Source organism: Mesitornis unicolor, unplaced genomic scaffold (genome assembly GCF_000695765.1).
Source record: "Mesitornis unicolor isolate BGI_N332 unplaced genomic scaffold, ASM69576v1 scaffold4990, whole genome shotgun sequence".
Classification (NCBI taxonomy): domain Eukaryota; kingdom Metazoa; phylum Chordata; class Aves; order Mesitornithiformes; family Mesitornithidae; genus Mesitornis; species Mesitornis unicolor.
Window position 1 is genome coordinate 3,741 of NW_010156091.1, and position 10,087 is coordinate 13,827.

Below are 10,087 nucleotides of genomic sequence, written 5' to 3' on the forward strand. Positions count from 1 at the left end.
GTACTTCATTCTCAAAAGCCTGCAGTGTTGTAATCATTATATTGGAAGTAATCCTTACTCTTTTATATAATTACCCATATAATCCCCTCGTCAAGGACTGTGGCAAAAGTTGCAATTAAAAATGAAGTAGAAAATAGATTTTAGTATATGTAAGCTCTGGTGCAGGAAAGCCTTTAAGTATGTGCCCGATTTTAAGTGGCTATAGATGCGCTGGCATGATCTAAATCTTCAATACAGCTAGATTTTAGTGAGTGTCCAGAACTCTCTTCAGGCTGGAAGAGATTCAGAGCTTAATGTTGAAGTGACTTTGGCAACTACAAATCCCAGGGAGCACTGCCGTCAGCAGGTTTGTGCAACTGGATTGGCATCCTGCGGGGACCAATGGCAGGCTGAGAACTCAAGAAAATTCATGTGTGTCAGCTGCCAGTGTTAAAAAGCACTGGAGTGAGCTGTAGGCTTGAGTGCAAACTGCCAATCCCTGGGCTACTTTTAAACTCCTGTGTGAGCTTCGTATCGATACTGTCTTTTACATCCTCTGTGCCTTGGGTTGAAAAAGCCCGCAGGACCAGTCCAGATGAATGCAATTTTGAACTGCAGACCGGATGACTTGGAAGATTACTACAGCTTGCTAGGATGCGATGAACTATCTACGGTAAGAGCCTTCCCCACCTCCTTTGGCAGTGAATAACATGTTGAATGTGCTCGTCTGGCTACAGGGGGGATTTGAAGTTGTTTATCTCTACAGGCAGGACTACTTGAAATGCATTGTGAACCTGCTTTCTTGCTACTTTTATCTTCTAGTATCTCCCTTTGCAAAGCTCATTTTTCTGATCTGTATACCAACGTTAGGATGCTAGAATAAGGTTTATTTTACAAGGGTTTTATAAAACAAGATTGTATTATAGATACAACTGGAATAATGGTTTATTAGTTTAGTTCAACATGTGATATGGTTAAGAGTCATGAGCCAACTGCATAAATTTGACAACATCTAAATAATATTTTGGAATATATTTTCATCTTTAAAAGATGAAAAAAGCGATATATATGTGGCAAAACCAATGACACTTCATAGCTGTAGATCACTTATAATGCTATCTAGTTTCTGAAGTTTTATACATATTAAGAATTTTTTAAAAAATGAATCATTGGTTGGGAGGAAAAAGAAAAATCCATTTCTCATTTGTCATATTAGTGATTTTTAAATGCTAATTTTAATGATGCCCAAATACCAGTTTTACTAGCTTGTCTTGGTAGCAGATACATACTTTAGAGTGTGATCTAGCTAAGCAATGGTTGAATGATTTGTAGATAAAACAAGTGTTCTTCTTCCTAAAGTTGTCCATCTAACATTTTTTGGGTAGTCTATTTGTATGCTAATATTTTTAATCTAACTGCTATACTAAATGGGACTGGGTTCCCATTTTGGAAAGGGAGTTTTGATTGCTCTGCTGTAACTAAGGATATATTCAATGCAGATAAAAGCTATATTTTGCTCAGTAAATTTAATCAGATGCTCTCATCTGTCCTAGTGGCCGAATGCTGGGGAAATACCTCTGTCTTTTCTGTCACTGAAAGCACACGAGTAAGCATCTTCGATCTATTTCAGAAGGCAATGTAAATCTGTTCCGGAGATAGCCCCTCAAAGTCATCCCAGCAGAGGGCAGTGTTAAAGTTTCTATGTAGACTTGTTTCACAAATGCTGTTTCTCATTGTCTACCTCACACTAATTAATAGAACCATAGAATGGTTTCAGTTGGATAAGACCTGTAAGATCATCAAGTCCAACCATCAATCCAGCCCTACTAAGTCCACCAATAGATCATGACCCTAAGCATGACATCCACTCGTCTTTTAAACACCTCCAGGGATGGTGACTCTACCACTTCCCTGGGCAGCCTGTTCCAGTGCTTGACAACCCTTTCAGTAAAGAAATTCCTCCTAATATCCAACCTAAACCTCCCCTGGTGCAGCTTGTGGCCATTTCCCTTTGTCCTATCACTAGCTACCAGGGCGAACAGACTGACCTCTACTACACCTCGCTACAACCTACTTTCAGGTAGTTTAGAGAGCAATAAGGTCTCCCCTTAGTCTCCTCTTCTCCAGACTAAACAACCCCAGCTGTCTCAGCTGCTCCTCATAAGACTTGTGCTCTAAACCCTTCACCAGCTTTGTGGCCCTTCTCTGAACGTGCTCCATCATCTTGATGTCCATCTTGTAGGGAGGGGCCCAAAACTGAACACAGTATTCAACATGCAGTCTTACCAGTGCCAAGTAAAGGGGAAGGATCACTTCCCTGCTCCTGCTGGCCACACTGTTCCTGATAAAAGCCAGGATGCTGTTGGCCTTCATGGTCACCTGGGCACACTGTCAGCTCATATTCATCTGACTGTCAATCAACACCCCCAGGTCCTTTTCTGCCTGGCAGCTCCAGCCACTCATCCCCAAGCCTGTAGCGCTGCATGGGGTTGTTGTGACCCGCGTGCTGGACCCGGCACTTGGCCTTGTTGAACCTCATGCAATTGGCCTCAGCCCATGGATTCAGCCTATCCAGGTCCCTCTGTAGAGCCTTCCTACTCTCAGGCAGATCAACACTCTCACCTATCTTAGTGTCATCCGCAAACTTACCAAGTGTGCACTCAATTCCCTCATCCATGTCACCGATAAAGACATTAAACAGAAAGAGGCTGCAGGGCTGAGCCCTGGGGAACACCACTAGTGACTGGCTGCCAGCTGGATTTAACTCCATTCACCACAACTCTTTGAGCTTAGCCATCCAGCCAGTGTTGTACCCAGTGACGTGTATGCCTGTCTCAGCTGTGCACAGCCAGCCTCTCCAGGAGGGTGCTGTGGGTAACAGCATCAAAGGCCTTGCTAAAGTCCAGGTAGACAATATCTACAGCCTTTCCCTCATCCACTGAGCAGGATTCCTTAAGGGCTTAGCAATCAATGAATAGTTCAAGTACATATAATAATGATTTTTAAAACTGCTTCAAAATGAAATTAAAAAGATGGAATAAATGCTGATGGGTCCTGAAAAATAATCTATCAAGTGTAGATTTTTGAGAGAAGCACCTGATGTTACTGGATTGTTTTTGACATGGCAGTAGGAACTGTGATCACAGGTTGACTGAACGCCATGATTGCCTTCCCTCAGGATGATGCATGCAGCTACTTCTATCACTTAACAGCGATTTGAAGCATTACAGGTGTTTTGCAATCACATTACTTCGTATGCGCAGTCAAGTATTTGCAGCAGCACAGGCTGCTTTAGGCACATACAGCACATTCCCGGCTGCAGTACTTTTATCTAAAGTACTGAATAATTTTGGTCTTGAACTGACCTAGTCAAATTTAAGCACAAGTAGTCTCAATTTCTACAGATTTTCCCTGTATTCAAGTAATCACCCATGTTCATTCTAGGCTTCTTGTACAATTGAGCTCATGGACACATAATTAATCTTCAGACTTGAGATGAAGGGGGGAGATTTAATCTACACCTTTCTTCCAAGAACAGTGTTACTTATATATAGTGGGTATTGAATGCCTTTCCTGGTAAAACATCTCACTGAACATTTCATATAAATGTCATGTATTTTGTATAAACTTCCTATAAACCTTCTCTTCTACTGATTTATTTTTTAAACTGAAGACTTCCACACTGCCCCTCTGCTACTGTATGTAAAAGTTATGTAGGTTTTAGAGATGCTCGCTAGCTAGTAACCAGTTTCAACAACTTCTCTGAACAATGTATAAATTTTTGTACAATGTATATATTTGTAAGTGTCTTACTGACTGGAAATGCACCACCCTGTATCTGTCCCTCTGGAAGAAGTTACTGAGAAGAGCAAAAAGTAAAGAATTCTTAAAATACCACTGTAGACCACATTTTTTCCAGCATATGACAACAACATTTGGCCAGCTAGTTGAATGAACTGTAATTTTATTCTAAAGAAAAAAGGTCATGAGCCTTAATTTTGAAATAAATAACTTAAATTGTATATGGATATCAGGCTTTGAAGGATGTGGAAGTTATATGGACAGCCTTTCTACCATGGGAAAGAATAGTAGCTAACTAATGTCTTAGGGCAAATTGTTGTGAAAGCTTAAGCCGTACTGGAAAGGTACAAATAAATTTTGGCTTCTGGTAAGAAGCAAGATACTTTGAAAAATCTGAAAACTGAAAATCTAAGCTGATGGCCACTCCAGTGGTTTCTTGTATTCTGTTAACTCTTTGTTAATCTTTGTTTTTCCAGTGGTTGTAATACCTTATGGTACTATAGACTGTGTGGAAGCTTGTAATTAACTAATAAACTAATACATGCTGATATTCTAGTATGGATTATAAACTTATTCTATTCCAAGCCAACCTTTTTTTTTCCACAGAAAATTAACTTGACAGGAAGAATGTGAACTGCGAGTTATCTAGCTTTGTGGTATCCAAGATGGAAAAGTCGTGTGGTACTGGCTAAATTTCCAATGATGAGGATATGGAGAAAGCCACTCAATCCACAAACTGATCTTCACTGGTACAGGAGGTCTTTGCTTCTTGCAATGAGACTTTGTTAAAAGTCAGAGTAGATTAAACAAAGCGAAGAACAACTGAAGCATGCATTTTGCACAATGCATTTTGCCTACGTGGTCAAATGTGAGGAAAGGGTTTTGCACACATCATCTTTACACATTTTTCTTGAAGCTAACTTGCCATATTGGATGATTGAGCTTCACAAAAAGAAGAATAAAGATGAGTGCATGGAAAACAAATAAGCAGTGTCACTAACATAAGGTGGTGGTTACCTATTTTGCTTGTACTAAAGCTTGTAAAAATTAATAGGAAAAAAAAATCTTTCAGCGTTCTTTGTTGTTTTAACCCCTTTGAAAATGCAAACTTGAAAATCTTTTCTGTGCGTATGTATTTACTCACTTTAAATGTCGACATTCTGTTTAGGTTGAACAAATTACTGCAGAATTTAAGATTAAAGCCCTTGAATGTCATCCTGACAAACATCCTGGAAACCCCAAAGCAGGTATTTATTCTTTTCCTGTTTAAAAACAATCTATTTTTGTCTTATATTAACATCACTAAGACATTAAATTCGTCCTTAAAGCTTTATTAAATATTATTTTCCCCCAATATATTTTAATTGTCGTGTGTATTGAGCATATTGACTTTAAACAGCAAGCTTCAATATTCTTTTCTAACCCTTGTTCACTTCTAGGTGGTAGAGCAGGAAGACACTTGTTTGATTTCTTTTTTTTCTTCTTTCCTCTACAACTTTCAAATTTGTTTTTTTTTTACTTCTATGGTAGAACATCTTTTAATCGAGAAAATGTTGTCTTGGAGTGTATCCCTTTCTAGACCTCTGAAGTTGGCCTGCTTCCATGCTCTGTGGTGTTCAAGTGCCATACTTGTGTCAACTAGTTAATTTGCTTCCATGAACAAGCCCATTAGGAACATATTAAATGTACTTTAGTTTCTTTTCATGTAATTTAATAACTGGAACTAACGAGGAGCCAGCACCACATAAGTAGCCATCTGTTTGCAGAACAGCAGCTAGCATTTGCATTTATGAAGACGTGCAGTTCATCACAACTGTGATGGCTAAACAGCACCTGAGTTATCTGGAGACAATCTTACCCGTTCAGAACCACAAGATAATCAGTGTTCACCAATGCCTGAATAGTTTATATTCTTGTAATAAAGGTTGTTCTAATTATTGTTCCCACCAAAAATTTGTTGTAGAATCATTAAATACGCTTCTTACTTTGATTAATGCATGGAAGTTTTCCTTTGAATTCCTTGAATTCTTTCCTTTGAAACCTTTTAGTTTAACTACAAACTGAACAACATAAGCATAAACTGAACCCCATAGCCTGCCTACTTGTGTGAGTTTGACTTCATCCACACCCTCTGCTGAGAGAGCAGAGCTGGGAGTACAGCAGATGTTTAATGAAACTTGAACTTCAGTGCCTTGAAGAGAGCTCTCAGCAGGGCCTGACTTTCCTTATTGGTGCCATCCTAGCCTAGCATCAGGGAGTTGACAAGGTGGGATTTTTCACTTTGAGGTTCCCTGACATGGAACCCCCTCAGATTTGGTGTTTGGCAGACAGTCTACCACCTATTAACAATAACTTGGTCTCTGATATTTAACTTATTTAAATTATAGCACAACTACCAATGAAACCAATGTTCTTTGCAGAACAGTTCTGGCGAGTGCAGCAGGGAAACTTGAGAATATTCCAGTGCCTGGTACTGTCTGTCTGCACCACAACCCCCTGCTCTCTCCCCAGATTAACTGAAACTAAGTACTGCAAAAAAGGAGGCCAAGTGCCAAATTTTAGAGCAGCTTTTTTTGTTAAGAAGAAATATTTTATGCTTCTTTCTGAGCATGCTGTATTTACTTTAAATGACTTTTTACAGTACTAAAGTTTACTTTGTATTTTTTATTTCATCAGCTTAAAGCTCAATAAAGACTAATTAAAGCAGACTTCTCATTTGTTGAAAAATAGTGACACTAGAGAAAGGAAACTTAAATAGAACTGCCTCTTCAACCTGTTGTCTGTTGTTTGATTTATGGTTATCAATTTTGATTAGTGTTTGGGCTTAGTGTATTTCAAAAGAAATCTGTATTTGTAAACTAGAATAAATGAATAATAATACATTACTGTAACATAGGTGACTCATACAATCTCAATCATTATAACCCTTCTACAAATAGTAACATGCACCTGCATCCTTAGTAACCATTTAATGAAAAATTACCCTCTAGGGAAAAAATAAGGTCTCTCATTCATGCAGTCTGGCATTTAAGAGAACATTTTAGCATGTGTACAAAACATACCTAGTGAGATGCACAAGTTACTAAATTGGAACTATATTTAGATTTCTCTTCTTTCTTGTCAATTTTTGCTTGTCATTTTTTTCCCCCCTCATATTTTCTTGGTGTTGGGCTTTGCTCTGACTTTCTGCTGTGAATGTGTGCTCCTTCTAAGCATTATTAGTCTAGTTTAATTTCCCTTTATAAGGTTATCTACAGGGGATGACTTGTGCTTTTTGCCTGCAGTACTCTCTAAGTTTCTCTGAACTTAAATTTAGGAGACTTTGAAGCCAATAAACAAATGAGCATTTTGGTCCTCATTTGAAAAGGGTATCAGTTGTCCACCAAAGGTGCAATAATCCTACAGCCAGCTATAAACTGTAAGCAGAACAATCACGTACCTTTGTCACTTAGTTCTCCTTCTGTCTCCTCTCCTCTGCTTCCTCTAAGCTACTGTTGGCAGCTCCCATTTGACATCTGAATTAATTTCTTTAAAAACAAGCAGTGGCTTTAGTATCTTTTTGGTTTGTGTTCTAGTGGAGAATTTCCAGAAGCTACAGCAAGCTAAGGAGATCCTTACTAACGAAGAGAGTCGAGCGCGTTACGATTACTGGCGACGAAGCAAAATTACCATTCCGTTCCAGCAATGGGAGGCCCTGAGCAATTCTGTGAAAACGGTTGGTGGTGTCGAAGTTTGGGCCTTCAGGAGGAGGAGTGGTTAGGGCTGGTCCAGAGGAAATGTTGCAGGGAGTGAGGGGAGGAGTTACAACACTGCTGCTGCAGTGGTGGGTTTTGGAGACGGGAGTAGTGCAGTGATTCCTGCACTAGGGATGTTAAGGAAACACAGGAAAATTTGGAGAGCTATAGAAGCCTGTTCACAGGAGGGTTTTAGGCTAGTAGTTTTAGAGTGAATTTATCAAGTTGCTGCTTTTTATGTGTATTATGTGAAGTTTAAGTAAGTTAAGGGCTGTTCAAATGCTTCAGCACACTTTGCTTTTGTAGGAACCTTTTATTTCTTTTCAAAGTTAGATTAAAGCTAGGACCTTTGTATAATCTCCTTTTGGTATATTGCTTATCAGGTAGGTTTTTATGCTATCTGATTAAATAAAGAGCTTACTGAAAAATCTAGAAGATAGGTTCCTTGGAATGCTGGGCTTCACACAGGTCTTTGAAGGGGCCCTGCTAGGCTTGTGGCGTGGTTTGTGACAGACCCATGTTTTGAGGGTTGTTTTCCCTCCTAATTTTGCTAGTGAGATAATTTGGTAGCATGTTCATGGTCGATCCTAATTCCATAATGTTAGATTTCCACCCCCTGCCTTATTAGGATGAATGATAGTTACTAGTCTACATGCTCAGATTTTAAGGCAGGTGAGTGAAGGTTTCCCTCACCAACTCTGCCTGCCTCAATTCTGCTTATGAGAAAAGTTTGAGAGTCTTTTCAACCAAAGCATTATGCCTGAGCTTAAATGTTTGCTGGAAGTATCCCATCAACCTTGGAAGCATTCACTTCCAAACAGAAGTTGTTCCACAGACTAATAGTAAAGCTTTCCAAATAGTCTTGCTTTCAAAGGTCACCTTAAAGTCAAAGACAGCTTTGAAAATGGACATTTTCTAAGTCACTCAAGCTAAACTCAGGCTCACTGGAGTGTCTGAAGTCATGACAGAAGAAACTGGACAAAGACTCTTAGAATGATTTGATGCATATTTGATGCATTCCTGAAGCACAGGAATTAGTTCTTTATTTGTTATTTTTGCATTTCTTTAGTCAATGCACTGGGCTGTCCAAAATAAGAAGGACCAAATGCTGGAAGCTCCTGACTTGAATAATAGCAACAGGGTAACTGATGAGATTTGGACCGAACAGACTGAAGACAATGAAGATGGATTGTCAGATGGCAACAGCGAGCACGATCATGTTGCAGTTCCTGATGTGAAACCACAGTCTTCAAAGAATCCAGACTCCCCCAGTAAGTGAAACCAGCAGTTACAGAAAATTGCAGTATCCAAGGACTGGCCTGAAATGGTGGCTTTTCAGTAATGAGAAATTATTCTCCAGAACAATATGTTTAACTGCTCATTTTTTTTTAAATGTGGTTTTGAGTTAGGGTTTTTGTTTGGATTTTACGTTGTTTATTATTTATTTAATTTTGAAGGTTTCAGACCTTTCTTTCTTCTTACCCCATGTTTGCTTGCTGGTCTGCTAGTAAAACAAAAAAAAATTCTTAAACCAAAATGAAAAGTTCAGTTTTGCTGCTCTATCAAAACAAAAAGGCAATTATTTTTGGCGATTTTTTTACAATAACTTGGAGAACTGTTAAATTAAAACATTTAGATATTATATTCTTGTTTTGGTTTTAAATCCTGCATTCTGTACTTTCACACAGTTTGCATCTGTCGAGTAAGTGAGAACTAAAAATTGATACTTGAAGGCTTTGGTATCTGAACAGGTTTGTTTAAAAAACAGTGCATGCAGCAGAATAAATGTGTATTTCAAAAGCTGTCATCTGGCCAGACAGACTTCCTGCCTGCCATTCAGGTTAATACGCATGAATCAAAGTTTACTTACCACAATGGCTACTCTCTGTTCTGCTTGATCCATCAGGAGTTTCATAATATTAAACTAATGTTATCAGAGAGCTACTATTAAATAAACTCCTGCCCTTTCTTCACAGCCTGATCAAACAGGAAATTAAGTTGAACTGTGAGGGTGGCAAAACCTAATTTAATCCCAAACTTTTGTGAAATGCAGAACACAGATAAGATAATTCTCCAAACAAGTATATGTGAGGCATAACTGAAAATTTTATATTTAAAAAATATGCCCTGTCATGTTGTACTGTTCGCTACTTTTTTTTGATTAAATCATTGCTGTATACTTTGTGAAACAGTAAAATTTCAAAGTAAAGAAAACATTGTCTTGTTCCTTGTAATGACGAGCTTTCTTTGCAGGCACCTTCTTGTTCATAACTTTTTAAGTTTTAATTTAATTTTCAAAGATTTGAATGGGAAAAATATAAAACTCAACAAATGCACATATTTATGTAAATGTTACTATTAGAACATGTTTATTTGACAGGGCCTGTATGCACTTCAGCATTCATACATGATGTTAGGACGTCGATAATACTTTTGTTTTGGTCCAGGAAAATGTATTATATTGGATTCCACTTTTAAACTGGGATATTTTCAGTTCCTGTCTGCTGGTCTGTAAGATTTACAAGTAATACAAGTAAGATTTAGAAGCAATAACCCCATGCAGCGCTACAGGC

At 38.4% G+C, this 10,087-nt stretch overlaps 1 protein-coding gene across 1 annotated transcript; it reads left to right on the forward strand.

Annotated features, from left to right (window-relative positions):
* Positions 1-475: 475 nt before the first annotated feature.
* On the forward strand, positions 476-8,806 carry DNAJC12 (DnaJ (Hsp40) homolog, subfamily C, member 12). Its single transcript, XM_010194789.1, has 4 exons — positions 476-652; positions 4,949-5,027; positions 7,356-7,495; positions 8,584-8,806. The coding sequence occupies exons 1-4, from the start codon at positions 575-577 to the stop codon at positions 8,791-8,793; spliced, it is 507 nt and encodes a 168-aa protein (XP_010193091.1). The 5' UTR covers positions 476-574; the 3' UTR covers positions 8,794-8,806.
* Positions 8,807-10,087: the final 1,281 nt, after the last annotated feature.

What these genes read in the sequence shown, in the direction of transcription:
- DNAJC12 (XM_010194789.1), top strand. Translation starts at nt 575, where the DNA reads ATGAATGCAATTTTGAACTGCAGACCGGATGACTTGGAAGATTACTAC. An exon ending in TCCTGGAAACCCCAAAGCAG is followed by an intron (nt 5,028 to 7,355) that starts GTATTTATTCTT and finishes TTTGTGTTCTAG; the next exon opens with TGGAGAATTTCCAGAAGCTA. An exon ending in TGAGCAATTCTGTGAAAACG is followed by an intron (nt 7,496 to 8,583) that starts GTTGGTGGTGTC and finishes GCATTTCTTTAG; the next exon opens with TCAATGCACTGGGCTGTCCA.